Source organism: Apteryx mantelli, chromosome 2, assembly GCF_036417845.1.
Source record: "Apteryx mantelli isolate bAptMan1 chromosome 2, bAptMan1.hap1, whole genome shotgun sequence".
In the NCBI taxonomy this organism is placed as follows: Eukaryota; Metazoa; Chordata; class Aves; order Apterygiformes; family Apterygidae; genus Apteryx; species Apteryx mantelli.
The window spans coordinates 70976449-70996034 of NC_089979.1; the positions used below are offsets into that span (position 1 = coordinate 70976449).

General features: G+C 37.4%; 1 protein-coding gene across 2 annotated transcripts; it reads left to right on the forward strand.

Annotated features, from left to right (window-relative positions):
* The first annotated feature begins 534 nt into the window (after nucleotides 1-534).
* Nucleotides 535-18142, forward strand: TMEM170B (transmembrane protein 170B). 2 transcript variants are annotated; one of them, XR_001292436.2, is made up of 4 exons: nucleotides 902-1031; nucleotides 10348-10518; nucleotides 15417-15998; nucleotides 16367-18142. XR_001292436.2 is itself a non-coding variant. In XM_013941628.2 (3 exons), exons 1-3 carry the CDS (start codon nucleotides 935-937, stop codon nucleotides 15545-15547), a joined length of 399 nt encoding a protein of 132 aa, XP_013797082.1. In that variant the 5' UTR covers nucleotides 535-934; the 3' UTR covers nucleotides 15548-18142. The 2 variants fall into 2 exon arrangements, 1 of the variants encoding a protein (XP_013797082.1); XM_013941628.2 differs by having other exon boundaries at nucleotides 535-1031; nucleotides 15417-18142.
* Nucleotides 18143-19586: the final 1444 nt, after the last annotated feature.

Sequence of the window (19586 nt, forward strand, 5' to 3'; positions counted from 1 at the left end):
TATTGCATTCTGTTCCTCAAAACAATAACGGTAACGTCATTCAGGGTCCCGCTCAGCCCCAGAAAGCAGGTGAGCAGGGCCAGCAGCGCGACGGGGTGGGGGTGGGGGTGGGGCGGTGCGGCCGCAACGGCAATAACGCCCCAGGCGGCGAGGGGGCGGTGCCACGGGCACGTGGGGTGAGCCCGTCCCTATGGCGAGGGCCAATCAGAGAGAGGTGCGCGACTCGTGCGCTACCTAACGGTCCCTGGGACCCTGCCCCTTCCACACCCAAGGGAGTCGCGGCTCCCACCCTCCCCGTCGCCTCGCCCTGCGCGTGCGCAGGGCCGTCAGCGCTGGCCTGCGCGACCTCCCTCCCCCCCTCCCCTACGGCAGCAGCTGGTGCCTAGCGCCGGGAGCCGCGGGCGGCACGCGCCGCCCTGCTGCACGCGCGGCTCCCCCCCGCTCCATGGAGCTGCCCGCGGGCGCGTGAGCGAGGGAGCCTCGCGACCGCCCCGCCCCCTCCCCAGGTGATGCCAGTGACCGGGGTGGCGATGTCGTTACTGAGGCGGCGGCGGCGGCCGTTACTGCTGAGGAAGGAGGCGATGGGGTTCGTGCGGGCCTTGCCGCCGGCCCCCACCACCGGGTCGCACCTCGGGGCCGCCCGGCCCTGCTCCTGAGCCGCGGGGGAGCGTCAGTGGCTGGCCCAACCGCCCGGCTCCCTCCGGCCGCCATCGCCCCCTCTGCCCCTGTCGCCGTCCTCGATGTCTCCCCCGCCGCGCCGAGGCCCCTTCGCCGCCTTCCTGCCCTCTTCCTTCTCCTCGCCGCCGCTGCTGACCGCCCGCTCCGCAGCCCGGCGGCGAGAGGCCACGGGCCTCCCCGTCCTCAGGGCGCCGCTGCTGTTCGTGCCCCCCGGCTGAGGCGCGGCAAAGGAGAGGCCGTCGGGCCCCCCGCTAAGATGAAGGTGGAAACGGGAGACAACTCCATGATCAACCTGTCAGTGCAGCAAGTGCTGAGTCTGTGGGCGCACGGCACCGTCCTGCGCAACCTCACCGGTAACTGGGCGGCGGCCGGGAGGCCGGGGAGGCGGCGGGGGGATGCAGGGAGGAGGGTGTGTGTGTGTGTGTGTGTGTGTGTGTGTGTGTGTGTGTGGAGGGGTGTCTCTGTATAACACACGTGTGAGGGCGGCACGCATGAGTGTGCAGAGGTGTGTGGGTATATGTGTGCACGCGTGCATGTGCGCTTCTGTATGTAGGTATGCAATAACACAAACGGTGTGCGTGCCTAGGGAGGCCGTTATGTGACCGGAGAACGAGCCGTATGTATACACAATGGAGGGCGTGTGTGTAGGACCGGTGTGTAGGGGGGGAGGATAGTCTCTCTATGCATTACACCTACGTAGGGAGGGCTGGCGTTTGTGTTCCTGAGATCTAGTGTGTATGCGTATGTGGGGAGGGTTCTGGTGTGCTTGGATATGTGCTTGCTTGTAAGCGTGTGTGTAATGAGTGTGTATAGGGCTTGGGTGTAAGACTCTTGCCCGGCGAAAGTAGAGTGGTTCCTCTGTGTGCTATATGTTGGGAGGGATGGTGTTCGTGCCTAAGATTTGGTAAGACTGCGTGAGTAAAGGAGTTGAGGGTGTAAACGTGTTCACACACTTCTGTATGTATGCATGCAATAAAAGGCTAACGGTATAGGGCGTGTGTGTATATGCGGGAGTTTATGGATACCTGTGTGTGAACAGAGTGCTGTAGAAAGTGTGTGAATGTATAGATCTGTATGGAAGGCTGGAGTGTGTTTGGGGGAGTGTTTTCATGAATATGCATTCATTGGCATTTGAAGGAAAGTCATAAAAATCAGAGAGACGAGATGTGTGTAAGAAGCAGGGACTTTAACTTACTGTTTTCACCCTGAGCATGCTGCTAGACAATCAGAACTGCGGGTGTTAATGGGGTGGCTGATGTTTCCTGACAAACGGGCGTAACTTGAAGAGTCAGGGATTCCTAAAGACTGAGCTGTACTGGAAAAGTTCTGTGAACCAAAGCTGCAAAGGGAGAGGTAGAGTCAGGTCTTCCTTCTCTGCTAAGAGAAGGAACCTTTAACTAGCTTTGGCAAGAATAGGTTTCCTGCCGCTCTGTGTCTCATGATGAAAAAGGGTGTGGACCTACGGAGCACTGAGAGAGTATTTCAAAAGGCATACGGTGGAGGGTGTATCTCTTGGTTGCCTATTCTGCCCAGGTTTAAAAAAAAAAACACAAGTTTTTAGCTCTGGACTAGTAATGAGTCAATATTAATGGAGGTGTTACTGGGTAAATTTTTTCTACTGTGTATAGGGGTATGCTAGGTAGTGACAAATTTAATAGAAAATGTTGAGTTAAAGGGATATGTGTTTCTGAGATTTATGAAGAAGTACTATATCATCTACTTGACTGTCTATATTAATGATAAATGGTTAAAAATATCAAGTATATCAAAGGTGGAAGAAGTAGAATAGAAGTGGAGGAGCTAAAGTTGAAGATGTAGCAAATACAAATTGATTCGGTTAGGTTTTATTTCAGCACATCTTTCCTGTTATTTTTAACTTCTAGGAGACTTTTTAATGTAAAAAAAAATTTTTGATCAATGAACTTCTCATGTATGTCTGAATAAATTTCCTAAGTACTAGCCTGGCTCATTTTCTGAATAATTATTCTTTCATGCTTCTGTAAAAATGCAAGGTTTACCCATAAAGGAAAGGACTAACAATGGATTTAACTTTTCTTTGTGACAGACATCCTCTATTAAGTTTTTCTTTCTTAGAGCATTATGGAAAATAGACGTTTCTGTGGGATTAAATGCTAAGTGTTAAGTAAGAAAACAGTGTGTTTCCTGCTGGTTTTGCAATATAATGAAGAGTTGCATAAGGTTTTTTTAATGCTAGAGGGGCTGGGTTTTTTTCCACTTTAAAGAACAGGAGACATAGTTATCCATTGTAATGTTGTTGGAGAGTACATTAGTGTCATTTGCAGATGCCCTATAGTTTCTTAATCAATACTTGAATGCAGATTGTCCTTACAGGCATAATTTGTTGTGCTGAATGTTTTTTGTGGACTGTCAACAAAAACCTTTCACTGGGTGAAAATCTTTTGTATAAGACACAACATTACTGATTATGTCTCAGGAGATTCTTTTTAATGTAGAACTTGATATTAATGAATAGTTGTTATGAAGCTTATTTTATGTAAACCCTTCCTAAAGTACTTACCAAATGCAGAAGTAAACTTCTGTTCAAAGACAGAAATTCTGTTTTTTTTTCATGATGAGAGAAAAGATGTGTGAATGAGTTAATCATCTTGTTAGATGCAAAAGGGAATTAAGTAATCTACATAAAGTATAAGAAACTTTTTCAGGGTATTGGTAAAAGACATTCATAAAACTACAATATTCCATGAATCCATTAAGACTACTTTGTGTCTTTTTTTAGATTTAGTTTTGCTTTGGACTTAGGTCTTAAGTTGCACAAGTAAAAATTTATCTTCTTTAGATAAACAGTATGGGTTATGTTTGCACAAAGCTGTAAAAATTTATCAGCAAACTCATATTCTTCTTAAAAATATTTTTTTCCCAAAATTTTCAACAGGGAGCTGCTCCGAACTCCAGGTGAAACCAGAAAGTGTTTTGAGCCTTAATGGTTTAATTTCTGCTCTTTTTCTTAATGAGAAGCCAAACCATTATTTTTATACCATAAACCTGATTCGGGTTCAATATACCAAAAAAAAAAATTCCCACCTTTCATTTAGATTTACACATTGTTTGTAGTCTCGCATGGTATATTGGGAAACTTTATTCTTGCCACATGCACATCTCACCCTGTGACAGCTAAAGCTTCAAGCACTGCTCTTTGTAGCTGAACCTAGGAAGCAACCTGGGAGGAAGAGGAGCATTGTTGCAGAAGATGGAGGTAAGGATATAGTAAACATGGGAGAGGAGGCTCTTATGTCACCCAATTTTATCTTCTCCAGCAAATCTCAACAACAGCCCCTTCATATAGACTGGTTGTGTTTTAGTGTTAGTGATAGGTCAGGGTTTAGGGGACAAGTCTGATAATAGCCAAATCTGAACCAAAAATACATCTTAGTTTGAACATGTGATTTAAAAAAAAAAAGTTTAAAGGCTACCTCCATATTAGAGAAGTTTGCAATATTTCTACTCTTCACATAACCACTGTAGATCTTTGTGTATGTCTAGTTATTGCATATTCCAAATATTTAAGCTTCTGATCTGGGTGGGTTTTGCATTAGCCACTGGGGGGGGAGGGGGGAAGAGGAGGAGGAGGAGGAGGAGGAGGAGCTGAGGACTGTTGTCTTCTACGTGCCTCTGCAGCTCTTAAGAGGAGGAGAAAAAAAAAACAAACAAAGAACCCTTGTGTTGTACTGTGTGACTTCTAAAGTCAGTCTTCCTTCTGCCCCCTTGATGTCCTAAGGTGACGAGCTCAAGACTCCATAACTGTTTACATATACTTAAAAATAAATATCTTTGATTTAAAAGTGCTGGACAGTAATAAGTTTTGAATTTGATGAAAGAGAAAATCTATAGGAGATTATGGGCATCACACAGAAGATGCTCCATGACTGTTATATTTTTTTCCTGAGCTCCATCATGCAATTATTTGTTCCCCAGTTGTCCAGATTGTATCTTTGTTCCCTGTCATGCAACTTGAGGGGACTAGTCTGTAATTTATGATTTAAATGCCCTCCATTAAGTGCTTCTTTTCCAGTTAACACAGCAGAAATGTCAGCATCTCCAAACAACAGACTATTTGACTGTATAGTCTTGATAACTTCCAAAACACCAGCTAATGCAATAAATAAGGAAAGAATCCAGTGATGAAAAAAATACTGTAATGTATAAAGAGCTGAGTTAAGCCTGAAGGTATAATATCCTTGCATTTCTTAGTCTGAGTGTTTGAGTTTATAAATCTACAGAAATATAATGTTATATAATTTCTTAAATTTCAACGTGTGTTGCCTTGTTGACTGTAATGTGTATCTTTAGATTCACAGCACAGATCCTTTTAATTCTATAGCTAATGGTGGTAGGCTGGCTACATAGATTAGAATCTGAAGAGAGAGTTTGTGAGTAATCAGTCAGTCTTGGATTATGAAATGTTACAGGCAATCATTCATTTGACAAAACTTGCTGGGAGCTAGAGGAAGAAAATAATGTTGCAAGTGAAGGACTAGGCAAGTACTGCATTGTTACTGTAACTGAGTGGCAATAGGACAGGATGTTAAGATATATGTATTTATAACTGCTGTAAATATTAGTATTTACACCGTTACTGTGTTGACTCTGCACTTATTTACCTGAGATAAAACTGTTAATCTAGTACAAATTCAAATTGTATAAATTGAACCACAAGTGATATGAATGTTATTCTAAACTTTAGCATCCTTTAAGAATTCTGTAATCTTAAAAAAAAGTCTGAACTTTAACATTGAGGTTTTTTATGCTTTCAGAGCCGTATGATATGTATAAGTAATTAAATTAACAAAGAAGTACTCCAAGTCTGGAATGACAAGACATGAATTGCAAAGTATTTGAGCCAAGCAACTTTTCTAGAAGTAAAAACCCCACCCAAGTAAAGCTGGTAGAAGAACATAAACTGAAGACAAAATTTGAAATGGCAGTTAAGTGCTTAGGATTTTAAATAGACTTAAAAAATGGATCTCAGTTGTCCTTATTAGAACAGCTGTGGCTTCTGTGCAATAGATTGTATGCCACTCTCCTTGTAAGCTAGTAGGTACCTGGATCTTTTCTGGTTCCTAGTCACTGTATTCCTTTGGAAACTGCTGAATTTTGGTATGAATGAGTTGCATTTTGGCTACTTAAAGTAATTTGAATATGTTAAAAGTAAACTCTGAAACCTTTTTAAGGGTAGACCAAAGAGGCAGGAAGTTTCTTTAAAAGTTTTATTTTATTCCTGTTTCTTTAGGGCAGCTCTGAAAGGAACTGACTAAATCAACTGAGGCTAGGTTTGTATTTGCAACTCTTTTCCAAGCATAGCTAAATCATTATTATCATACCAGCAAAATACTCTTTACATGCAGCTCATATCATCAGAAGAGCAAGGTAATTAGTGTAGCTACACAAATACTGAGTTATTTTGACAGAATGCTTTGTTTATCAGAGGTAGCAGTGATGATCATGTAGCTAAGTTTTTACCTCTTAAAACATAGAATAATTGTACCAGAATTTTCTTAAGTCACTTCAATCCCACTTCTTCAGGATTATAGGTATTACAATTCTTCAGTTATTTTTGAACAAGCAAGGCCTTGACCCTTGCTGCCCTGAGGCATACAATCTGCTCCTCTGTTCTCTGTTGGCATCTCTGAGTATTATCCCCATATGTGCTTTGCTTCCTTCAGTGTTACTCCAGCACACTTTTTCTTAAGGCCATCTCTCTTCATACTTCTGGAGTTAGATGATGCTGAATTTTGTAGAACTTCAAACTCTTTCACTTGGAAATACTCATGCATCAAGTTCTCTGCCCTCAATCTGTCAGAATAAGAATGACTAAGTTGCCCTCTATGTTTATGGAGCTGGAAGCCTCCTCCAGTTTGTTTAACATCTTGGCTGTAGCCCTTGCCATCTCCATCCAGATTGATGGTTTACTCAGTCATGTTCACTGCTGGTCTTACTCATGAGCAGTGGTAAATAAGTGAGCATGTGGAACTACCAAGCATAAAAAGGATAAAGGAAGGTAAGAAAGTACAACTCTTACGGTCTTTTCTATGGAAGATGCTGGAGAGAGATTTATTTGTGCTGTTTCAGCTGCTTGGAGTGAGGCAGTATTTTAGCAAAGTGGTTGATAGCCATTCAAAAATCTAAAGACGTTTTTTGAATTCAGATGAGTTGCCAGTAAATATGTAGTCTCTTGCTAAATATATAGTCTGTAGCTGAAGAGCAGAAAACACTTACTGAAATAAGTAGTCGATATGATTCTATGAATTACAAGTAGGTCGTTTTTCTTAACAGCTGCTTTAATATGACAAAGATGACTGGGATGGAAGGTTCATTTAATAACTGAGGATCATTACTGGCTCCTATTTTGTAGTGTTGTTTAAGTTTTATGGAAAGCATGTTGCTGTGTTTTATTATTGAGCTCTTTCTAGTGAGTGACTACTTCACAATAGAGAGGTATGATTTAATCCAATGGTTAGAAACCTTTGTGTGATTGAATTTCCAATTTCTGTAATATCAGATTTTTAAATGCTATTGTCATGTCAAGATTAGGTAAAGTATAATCCTGAAATATTTGAGTATTGTGATTATTCCTTTATTTTGCATCATAATATAAATTATTCTATAGGATTTTATTTTCTAAAGATTTCTTTCAAAATCACACTAATTTGAAATGATATGCAGTTGCACGTTAAAAACTATACACAGAATTAAGCTATTAATTGTGACTTCTGTAGACTTTTTTTTGAAGAACTGCTGTATGTAAACAATCCAAATATTAAAAAACAAGGCTTTTATTCCATTAGCACTAAATAATCTTACTCAGTGAACACCTCACTATCTTGACTGAATCTTCTCTCACAGTCTATTCCTTTCTGATGCCAACCATTCAAAAGAGAAAAGCCCAATAACCAACATCTAGGAAATCAAAAAGTATTTTTGCACTGAGGGAGACGCTAGAATAATTCCAACATGACAAAGCACCACAGCTGTACTTTGCTTCCTGTTCAGGGAAACTTTTATCTTTCATCGCTTCTGAAAACTCGTTCTTGTTGCAGCAGATCAAAACCTTTAACAAGGATGTATGTGAGGGGAGGCAAACAAAAAGGCCCTGCTGGTCTCTCTGCTTGTAATCCTGTCAAGTAACTTTATCGGGAAAAGCTTTTCAGCTACTTTTGTTCAACAAACTTGGACACAAGTTTGTGCAGAGTGGATAAGAGGCAGATGCCTATTAGATGCATTCTTGATTTCCATTTTAGAGTGTGTTTTTCTAATTTTTGTTTTTCTAGGTTATCCACGTGGTGAAGTGGGGTATAGTCCTTGTGATCTTTCTTATCACCAGTGTGGCCAAAGCAGTTTAGCCTTGAACATGTTCAGTCTGTTGCTGAACTACAATCTGCTCAATCCATCACTAAAATTTATAATATGTCTAGTGACAATCTACCCAGTGCTCAAGGAAATGATCCCTTGTGGGACATGAACTTAGCTTTTGTGATTCCAACAGAACAGTGTTTTGATCTGTTGGGAATCTGCTTTTTGTGGAATCTTTCAATGAAAGGGTCTTACCTGGTAGCTCTTTTAATATTTGCTGGAAGAATAAGAGATCCAGCCCCTTGTGCTAGATCATCCATGCTGTTCCTTTCTGACATGGTTTACCCAACCAAAGGCATCCATTTCCTGAGTCTGTTTTACCTTTGCCAGGAAATAAGCTTTTTTCTATCCCCTAAGGCTTTTTTACATGTGGCCAATTTGCCTTTACATCCTTTAGGTGCTAGAAGGGCTGCCAGGTTCTATATAGACAGATCCTTTGCCTGATCTCCTTGCTTATTTGTTTTCATTAGAAAAAAGAATGGGGGCACCATATCTGTGCTAATAACATAAAAGACCTGTTAGGAGACTGCAAGAGTGGTTCCCCTCTGAAACTATTCATGAAGATGGTAGGCAAGATCATCAATCAGCTTTTCTGTAGAAAGGCTTTGTGAGGCTTGTATAGAATGAGTGCTTGGTGCTCTTTTCACTGTCACAGTGCTATCACACTAGCTTCCAAGAGTGATGAGGCATTCAGTAGAGTCATCCTGTAGTCCTTATCCTCTTGCAAAGATTTTGAGACCCAACTTGGGGCCAAGGGGGAAGGGATGGAGCCACCTCAATATACATGTCCATATACCCAAGCACTCAAAGAGAAGTTAGTCTTCAGCTACAGTTGTTAATATTAACTGCATGTATATTCACCACCCACCTTCCTTCCCTCTCTCCTCAGAGAATCTTTTTGTTTTGTTATTTAGAGAAATTGCAAATCCCGTGACACAGTTTGCTTTTTATGCCTGTGTGAAGGGGGAAGGATAAGTCTACTCTCAAAGTGCTGCTAAACCAAAAGCTTAAACTTTTTTTTTTTGTACTGTGAGTATACATATCATGAATGTTGAATCATATGAACTTTGGGCTCAAAGGACTACAGTTCTCTTTCTTAGCATCCTCTCACAGCATTTTGGTTGATCTATGTGTAACTATTATTGTTACTAATTGAGTCATATTTCTGCTCACATGACTGGTAGGTGTCAAGCTACAATAATACAGACTCACCTGATAAACATGAAGTATGCTGCTGTTTTAAGGAAGCAGTGTGATTATTGAGGGGGAACTGTTGCAGAAACTCTGAATTTATAACAGTTTCATGGATTATGTCAATCAGGAAAATGCAGCCCAATCTCCTGAATCCTATGTTGATACTTAACTATCATTACTGTAGTTGATTTAAAAAAAAAAAAAAAAGGCTAGGTTTAGTTTTTCAATTTTGCTTTTGTGGCATTTTCTCACCCTTTTGAGTTGTATAAAATATTCTTAGAACATTACCATTGAGTGAGAAAGATTCTTTAGTTCTTATGTAGATTCATTGGTGCTTCCTACTCTTTTCTTTCAAAGTAATGATCATGTCTTTGGCATGCTTCAGAGAAGCACAGGTTTGTACCTAAGCTAGGACAAAAGAAGATGAGAATGCATGGAGTAGTCACTACTATTTAAATTACTCTCTGTAGAATTCTGTGCTAAGCAATTAGAAGCAAGCAGCTAGACATACTGAAGTTTCTCATTTAAAATACAGTGTTTTTATTAACTTTTTATTTTTTATTAACTAGTGTTTTTATTATTTTTCCTTTAAAGCTAATTTGATAGAACACTCCATTACGGCTCCTGGGTAGATAAGCTGAAGTCTTTAATCTCAGTTTTCCCATTTGAGGTTACCTATTGCCACCTCTTATTGTAAAAGAAAATTATTTACTTTTTCCTTGTTAAATATCTCTGTTTCAGCTGATATTTCATTCTGCAGCAGTTGTTAATTGCACTTTTTAAGATACTGTGTCACCATTTAAGAAACTGTTCTTGGACTTCTTAATTCAGATGTATTCTCACAAAATTGTGCCAGAAATTTTTTTTTTGATTTATAGCAGAGTTATTCCTTTTGTGATAGACCTCTAAAAGGAGAAAGTGTCTTGAGCATGTTCTCATATTTTCACATTGATTCCTTTTAAGACTGAAAACGGTATTGCTTTTCTTTTTACTTTTACTGTTGATTATATGCAATATTTCTAAATCTCTTGCTTTGTGGTTATCTCTTCAGAAATATTAACCCTTTATTTGACTGCTTTCTTTCAGAGATGTGGTACTGGGTTTTCCTCTGGGCTCTCTTCTCCTCTCTCTTTGTCCATGGTGCTCTGGGAGTGTTAATGTTTGTGATGCTGCAGAGGCATAGGCAGGGGAGGCTGATCTCTGTCATTATGGTCAGCATTGGATTTCTGGGTTCTGTAACTGGAGCAATGATAACCAGTAAGTCTGTCTTTTCACTTATTTTACAGCTATTAAAAAAAAAAAAACCTTTTTGTAATTGTTTGGTAATTGTTTATTTAAAAAAAAAATTGCCTTACTCATGTAGCAGTCCTTCTGAAAATGCCAGCTGAGTTGCTCTTCCTATTGTGTAAAGATAAAACTACTACAGAACTGTCAGAAGAGCAGAGAAATCCTCCTGGTCTTTCATTTTGGAAACTTTTAGCTAAATCAAAAGATGTATGCTCAGCAATTAATAGCTTTTGGAGCTCCTTAAGAGCAGTCCTGCCCTACTGTACTTGCTACAGGTGTTTTGCCAAAAGTTTTCGATCAAAACCACCTCTTCAGTGCCCCTAAACTGCATCTGGATAAGATGTTGCTCTTTTAAAAAGAAGTGAAGATGCAAACTACATAGTGATTTACAGCAAAGAAACTTAATGTTTTTTTTAATTGTTACATACTCATTTGTTAAAAATAATTAATCTGAACTACACATGCCAGTCAGTAAGAGAACAGACCAAATAGTTATGCTTAGCTCATGGATTTGAAAGAACTTTCTTCTCTTGTGTGGTCATAATGGTACTTTCTTGTTTATTTGGGGTGGGGAAGAAAAGAATGCCATTAGACATTTTCTGATGAATTTAGGCTGTGCTGTTTTAGGTACAATGTTCTGTGGCAATTGTTTCTTAAAGTTTCTCATGGTGTTAGTCTATTGCGTATCACTCAAGATGGATTTTATTTCTTGACATTGTATCCACAGATAAGATGCTAATGCATTTTTCTGTTAAAGCAGTATGCTGAAAGATGGGTTAATAAGAGGTTCATAGAGCTATAGTTAAAATCTACAGTCATCATTAAAACATTGCAGAAAGCAGAAATATTTTGGTAGTAGTTAACTAAGTGCAGAAACATTACACCTCACCAAATGTAGTCTACAAGTGATGTTGCCAAGCATATTCTGAAGGAAATGCTGCTCAGTTGTTTCCATCTACAGCTATTGGTATCAGATGCTGTTTTTGTACGTTTCCAGTTAAATTGTTATTTGTGTTTATACTGAAATATATGTCAGCTTAAGATCAGTAAGTCACTTTATGCGGTCTTTGGCTTTGTCATATCACTTTAGTGATAGTCACTTTGTTCCAACTTATAAATGGTCTACAGTAGCTTTTCCAAGCAGCCAGGAGCACTGTGAGCTTTCTGTTGAAAAGCAGTAAATAGTGAATATTACTTTCATATAAAAGAAGCTTGCACTTTGTTGCCCAAAACAATGCTGTTAAGGAGTGCTCAATGTTAAAATCAATGGATTGAATAGGGCCTATAATAACCTGAATGGTAATTTCCACCTGAAAGGTTTCAATGTTGTTGACAAAATAGTCCAACTTAAAGGACAGTAAAGCTTTTGTTCAGAATAAGGAACTGTAAAGCTAGGGACCCTGATAAAGTCTTTAACTCTAGGCAAGCCTTATTGCCTTTCATTCCCATCTTTCTTTGAACTGTTCAGAATATCAGAATAGTGTTGCGTTGTCTTTAGACACATTCATAGATGACTTGCCACAGATTATTTCTTGTTGCTGCTGAAAGACTTTCTTGTCAGTTGGTTTTCAAGGTAAATAAAAATGAAAACTTTATAAAATGCTTCCCTGTAATACATATAGTAAATGCTAACTTAAGGTTTTCCTGAAAAGGGTATTTTCACTGCTGCTTATTTCCCAGCCCAGAATTTCCATCACTCTACTACTGTATAGTTCCATAAAATTCAACTCCTTTTTTGCTAAGGTGTGGCATGTATGGAGTCAAGTGCCTTACATTGCACATTACACTGATACTGAATTGTCTTATGGTTAATATGCCAGTGGCCCTGTTAGGAGATCAAAAAGGCAAGACCATTTCTGAATATTGTAAGTAGAAGACAGGAAACGTGATGCTAGATATCTAAGCAGAGACTTTTACGGTATTTTGTGGTGGGGAAGGTTCACCATTTCTCAAATGAAAGTACTTTGTTTCTTTTATCTATGCATAAAAGGAGGAGCAACGCAGTGTTTTGGCATCCAATTTTACAGGTCAAAACATTGAACAGGTAAGTGGTACTATTTCTGTGTAAATAATGCATTTCATCTGAGAATTTCTCCAAGTTTAGACCACAGACTTGTGTGCTGTTTCCAAAGGTTTTGCACAGAGCATCACAACTTGGGTAGCTGAATATTTTCTACTTTCACTACTTTTGTTTCTGGACAGCACTGGGTTATTTCAAACTGAAAGAAATTCCATGGGGAGCTTTTGAAGACAAATTACAGTGATGAAATATTAAAGGAAAGATTTTTAATAACTATTGTGTTGCAAACTGTGATGCAAGTTGAAGTATTTAATCTTTTCAATGTGCCCAGTCCAGTGCTTAAGAAATTGAAATAGCAAACTGGCTTCATTTTCCATTTGTATTTCCAATCCTCTGCATCATTTATGTGTAGCTGAATGAATGTAATATAGCTTATTAAATAAGGCAAGTTTAATTTTACAGATGATAGATCTTTCAAACTTTCTGGACTACTGGGATCTTTTTATCAGCATGTAGAAAACCAAGAAAATCTTCTGTTCTTAGACTTTGAGAAATCATGGAGCTTACTGGTTATAAAGAAGCTGTAAAACAGTTACTGAATAGCAGTGGCTACTGTCAAGAAACAAACAAGAACAGATAAATAGCAGGCTGTTCTTGAAGCTAAGATTTTTTTAGCTACATTTTATCCCAAAGAGTCTGTTCTGCTCTTCCCCCCGCTATGTACAGTTCTCTCTCTGCTGCCATTTCCCCCCGCCCCCCCCCCCCCAGCCGCCTTCTTTGGTTATACATTCTCATTCCCCTCTTTGGCAGCCTATTTTATTAAATTTTGGCTCTATACCAATTGTGTTGGATTATGTATTGTATTGTGCACTATTATTTCACAAGTATAAATAAAAATAATTATCAAACTACCAAATTTGGATGTTTTTATTATCAATATTTTCCAGAATATCTCTCTTTTCTTAAGAAGTCAAATTTCTGTTAGCTATTGGGAGACTAGAATTTGACATTATTTATTAAATCTGGGCAATTTGCATTTACCAGAATAATTCTAAGGCCAGTGCTGGGCTCTGCCTAAACAACCTCTGTTTTGGACAGTAGAGAGTCAAGAAACATGAAAAAGTTTATGCAAGATAGCTGAATGAAATAGTATTAGGCTAACTTTCTGATGAGATTTCAGACAAAATATACTTAACACTATATGTTAAAAAAACTTATTAACCTAATAATCTTATTAATAGCTATATGAATGCTGTTATGACCACAATAATTAATGAATTCAACTCCTCCTAAAACTGTTTGTAACAATGAGGTGGTTTTTTAAATGTCTGATTATATTCAGATATGGATTGTATTTGCAGAAAATTTGTTGGGACTTAATGTATTTCTGTATCACTAGTGGGCTTTATGATCACTTTAGCAGACTAGTACTGTTAGGGACTGTTGAAAAACAAGGAATTTCCAATTTTTTAACTCTTGCCACTGATATAAGAAATTGTGCTTGTTTTTCACTTTTCTGTTGAGCCTGAAAAAGCTTCTGTGATCTTTGAAAATGTTTAATTACAGTTAAAGGGCATCCGAGATGTTACGTGCTGAAAGTCTATAGTTATTTTTTTATCTTTAGGAAAATTTTCTTAATTCTGAAATAGGAGGACATAGACTCCAGTGTTTTCTTTAGACAAGAAAAATAATCACTGTACAGAAAATTCACAAATCATTAAACTGAAAAAAGCTTAATTCTGGGGGAATTTTCAAGAGGTGGATTGAATAAGATTTTTACCCATAGAAACAGAGCTGTATTGAACAAGCCTGTATTTCTTTCTCCAGTGAACAGTCCAGTATCTTTTTAAAGGGCTCAGAATTCATCTGAATGGAAAATGTTGCTCATCATTAACAAGGCATTTTTGGACTGATTGATGCAAAGTATATCTTTTGCTCAGTCTTTTGCTATGAGACATCACAGCTATCCATTTGCTCTGTGACTTTTGTTCTTCAAATGCACATGATAAATTCAGAATATGAAAGGCAATAGGAGGGAGTTAGTAGCAACTGGCTTTGTTTACAATGCAGTGTTTTGTTTCTGGTTTATCTTAGCCTTTTGATGTTGTGCTTTAAATGGGAGCTTGCACACAATTGTACAAAAATTTGGTCTTAGTTCTTTAATGTGCTACAGCTCAATATTTAATGATATTGATTAGATATTTCCCCTCATACAAAGATTTTGAAAGATTTTATGATCCTTTGCACATTTTAATTTACTAAAAAGCTATTAACAGTTAGCAGTTTAAGTCAAAACTGCTAAATCAAGTCATTCAACTCATCAAGTCATTCTAGACATTCAACTGAAATGTTAAAACTGGTAAATATGTAAATGTTTACAATTATTTTACAGGCACTAATAGTCATATTGTCTTCTCCAAACCTATGCAGGCACAGTTAAACTGGATAGAAATAGACTGTGGACTTGGAAAACTTCTAGAGTTTTTTTTTTGCTATCTTTTCAAACTAGCAGAAGACAAATGTTTAAAAAATTTTTTGAAGAAGTCTACAGGGAAACTGTGTGCTTTTTTTTTTTTTTTTTTTTAACCAAACTGGTGTTTGAAAAGTTAAAATTGTCTCTTGTTTGAAATTAATCGGATTCAGTTAGGAAAATCATCCCTGAAGGCCTTTCGTAACAACTAGAAAAATAAAGACAAGCAAGGCTAATAATTCTGTAATGCTGTGAGGTAATATGGTGTTTTGTAATATTCTAGAGATAAATACATAGATACCATAAATCATTTCTCATATACTTTTTTTTTTGTAATGACTTCATTCCCCTCCCCCCCCCCCCCCTTGTGATTTCTAGGTGCTGCTGTAGCTGGAATTTACAGAGTAGCGGGGAAGAATATGGCTCCCTTAGAAGCTCTTGTCTTTGGTGTTGGACAGACAGTACTGACATTAATTATCTCATTTTCAAGAATTCTTGCAACACTTTGAGACTTCTGTGAAAATTTTCACCTGGTTTAAAGAAATCTTTAATCTGAAGAGAAGCTTTCTATAAGTGGATTCATCAGCTTGTGAACTTGAATTAGTGCACAAGGAAGGAAGTATGTGGAATGTGCACTACAAATCTAGAGGTTCAGTCAAGTGAACAGACTGTCCTCTAGTGTCTGAACTGTTGTACATCTGCATTGCGCCTTATGTGCCTCAGTCATAGGCAGGGTGCAATTCATGTATGTGAAGTTGAGATAAAGCACCTTGAATAGCTGCCAGTCAGGTTAACGCGTGGTGATGGGATCATTGTTGCTAGCAGTGTTGTAATAAAACAAAGGGACACTCTTGAAGAATATGCCAAACTTGGAAGTTAATTCTTAACTGTCGGTTGGGTGAGCTTTTGAAATTGTGATAATAGAAGAATGCTGCGAACATAAACTCTACATGAATTCAGGTAAACCAGTCAGCTGATTTTTGTTTATTAGCAGAATCTCTTTGAATGCTCAATATTCTTATTCAGCATTTAAAAACAACTACTTGCTCTGTTTTGAAAGGTAGATGAACATTGATGGGATTTAAGAATTACAGCTTTAACAACACTAATATAATTAGTGTAATCTGTAGAATGTTTGACTCGTGACAGTTCTCTGAAGCTCAGCACAGACAGCATTTCTTCATGGTTTTTTATCTGCATATTAAATCTGAGATGCTCAGACTTCACTAGTTTAAGGAAAATGTATAAGGGATACAAAGTACAATCTGTATATGCACAAACAAATCTTAAATTGATACTTTCCTTGTAAATATTTTGTCTTAATACAGGTGGTCACCAGCCCTCTGAAAGCCTCAGAACGGCTGCTTGTTACAAATAAGCTTCACATATTTATTTAAGTACTGATAGGACTCCTTAATCCCTGTATATATTCTTTAAAGAACAAGCAAATATAACAGTCTTTAAGTGAATACACCTATAAGGAGATGGAAAGGGATAAAAATAAGATATAACAGTATTCTATTGAACAAAAATGGTAAGCTTGTTTAATAAAATACAGTTACCTTATTTCAAAAGTTTGGAAGTGGGGCACTGTAATGTATTTGCTTCTGTGTTTCTGAATACTTTGTATCTGTGGAATGGTTATAAATGTGGAACTTTCGAATACTTAGCTTTCAGTAGAGTTTGTGTTTTTCTAGTTTAAAAGGAGCAGTAGTGTTGTGCATGTGAATTGTCTTAAATTTGAAATGTTTTGGAGTGAATTTTTGCATTCCATAAATTAGATTTAAAAATTTCTATTAAGTTCTGTGTGAGGAATAAGGAAACTGAGTGCAGCAGCAGCAGTTGGCTATAATACACTGGCAGGAAGAGTAAATAGCCCAAAGGTGTTGCTGTTATGATGTCAAAAAGATTTTTCAGTACTGTTGAAGCCAGGGGTATCTGCTGCACAGCTAAAAGGATATGGTTAAAATACAACTTACAATCCAACCATATTGCTTAGTGCTTCAGAGTATTATAATGAATTAACCCATCTGCCATTATTTTCCTCCATATAAACCTTCTTAAGAGCTAAGGATGCTAGTATTAATTTTGTTCTTTTAAAGTATTTAAGACTTTTGTTTGGAAAATGTACAAAGTTATAGGCTTTGCAGAGAACAAGGTGAAAGTAAGTTTATAAACCTTTTCAGTGTTAAATATTTTGGCTTTGAATTACTTTTAAAATGTGGCTAAATACATATATATTCTAATTTTTCCTGAGTGTCTTCAAAAATTTATTTTTCATAGTTCAGTTTTTCTTTCTGCCAAAACTTTTTGGCATAGCAGTTGTTGCACTTTAGCAGACAATGAAATTATTACATCTGTAAAGGGCAATTTAAATTTCTCCCCATTATCTTAATTTATGAGAAAAATGGTTTCAGGTATTTAGGTCAAATATCAATAAGAAAATAATTGAAGAAAATTCTCCTAATGTGCCTTGTTACATATTTTTAAGGGAGAGAATTAAAAAAAAATTTACTGCCTCTTCATCCTTGTTTTATTTTTGCTATTACTGATGAATTTGGTTACCTGGTATAATGTGTTACTCAACAGACATGAAAGCATTTCTTTTTACAGCCTGAAAATGCTTGTCTAAATAAATAAATAAAGCCAAAATAAAAAAAACCCTAGACTTTTCATGAAGCATTGTATTCAGTAATTTATTATTTCATGATCTTAGCTCACACTTAAACTTCTTCCCAGTTTCCAAACTCCCTTCAGCATCTGGATTCTTATTCATTGTACAAGGTTATTGTGCTACCACTGTTCAACATCTTGCTATCTTTCACTAAATTAATACATCTATAACAAACTATTGCTAACCTAGGAAACAATGACAAATAAAATTTCATTGATGAACTTCATTCTTTATTTTAATTGCAGTGCCAATGAAACTTTTACCATTGTAACTTACCTCCTTTCACAAGGAGAAAGTCTTTGCAGTTGTTAAATAAACTTCTTCCAAATAAGTTCTATGGCATAGATCATTGTAATCACTTCTAAAATGTTATGTTGGGTGCTTAGTTGTCTCTGCTTAATATGGTATTATTGCTTAGCAACAATGAATAGGCAGATAATATAATGTATAAGTGGCTTAACAGAGAGTGTTACATTTTTGGATGGAACATTGTTTCTGACTATTTCTTGAGGGACCTATGAGGATGTAGTTTGTCTACAAAGTATTCTGTGATAATGACATTAACTTACTGCATAATAACTCAAATAGTGAAAGGAGGTGCAAGTATATACCTTATATCTTATACCTTATATCTTTGAAACATTGAAGTTTCATTCCACATCCTTACAAACAGCTTTGTTAGACATAAGGTGCTATCTGTAGTCTGTGGAGTGTATGCATATAGCTGTGGGTGCTCTTTTTTTATATTTGTATATGTATGATGTTTGAGAGGTGTATTCTAGACCTAATATATACTAGCAATTCAGATAACTTGCCCAAGAAAAATGAAATTACTTAGGATAACCTTTTTTCTTTCTAGTAGGCTATAAAAATACCTTCTTTGTGAATGGCAGTAACGGAACTGCTCTGGACAATACAGTGCTGTGCAGATATCCAAACAGGGTCTTTTAGAGCTGTCTTAAATAGCTCTGCATGATTCTGCATTATATTGCTAGGCACATTCTATATTGTTCACTATTAATTTTCAATAGCGTAGAGAACAAATCAACACAATTTAATCTTTGGAGGAGGAGGGAATAGTAAATATACTATTTAATGCGAAGAAGCTTTTGCTACTTCATTAGAAACTGTTGTAGTTAGATTTAAGCATTCAATACACTTACCATTACAGCTGTAATGTATATGGACAATCTTCCAAACTATCCTCTGGTGTTTTGTGGGTAATTCTACAGTTATGGAACTAATCCATGTACCACGATTAATAATATAATTTGAGGTTTGGTCTTTGCAATTTCTTAAAGAAACCAATAACTTAACCAGTTTTAAACATTCAACATGGACCAAAGATGATAGTTGTGATTTTGTGTAATGCAGCTTTCTATTTTTAATGTGCACTGTGGCTCTTATAACTCTAAAGGAAATAGGGTTCCTCCTTCTGCATTGCACACTGATATTTATTTTTGGTTATGATCAGTTTATATCTATTTGAATTGTATTTTGTGTGAATGTTGGCATATATAATACTACTTGATAAGAAGATGTGATGGAGTCGAAAGGACTTTCCATAAAACTACTGCTGAGACTGGGTGAAGGAAAGCAATTTTGAACAATTCAGGGGTTGCTGAACTTACTGTTTTGAATTTGACTTCCAAATAAATTCTGTTATAAATTTTTTTTAAAGTCACTTTTTTATCACCTTTGCAGCAATAGGAACTACTATATGGTGTTAAATAGGCAAAGTAAACAAAATACTCTTCTTTTCTCTTTTCATTCCTTCTATATTTAATGCCTTCTCCTATATTAGCAGATGAAAAAAGTAACATGTTCCACTACTTTCACAAAGTATCAGGATCTGATATTAACCAACATGAGGC

Coding starts and splice junctions, on each gene's coding strand:
- TMEM170B (XM_013941628.2), top strand. CDS start 935: ATGAAGGTGGAAACGGGAGACAACTCCATGATCAACCTGTCAGTGCAG. Junction 1,032..10,347: donor CGTCCTGCGCAACCTCACCG/GTAACTGGGCGG, acceptor GCTTTCTTTCAG/AGATGTGGTACTGGGTTTTC. Junction 10,519..15,416: donor AACTGGAGCAATGATAACCA/GTAAGTCTGTCT, acceptor TGTGATTTCTAG/GTGCTGCTGTAGCTGGAATT.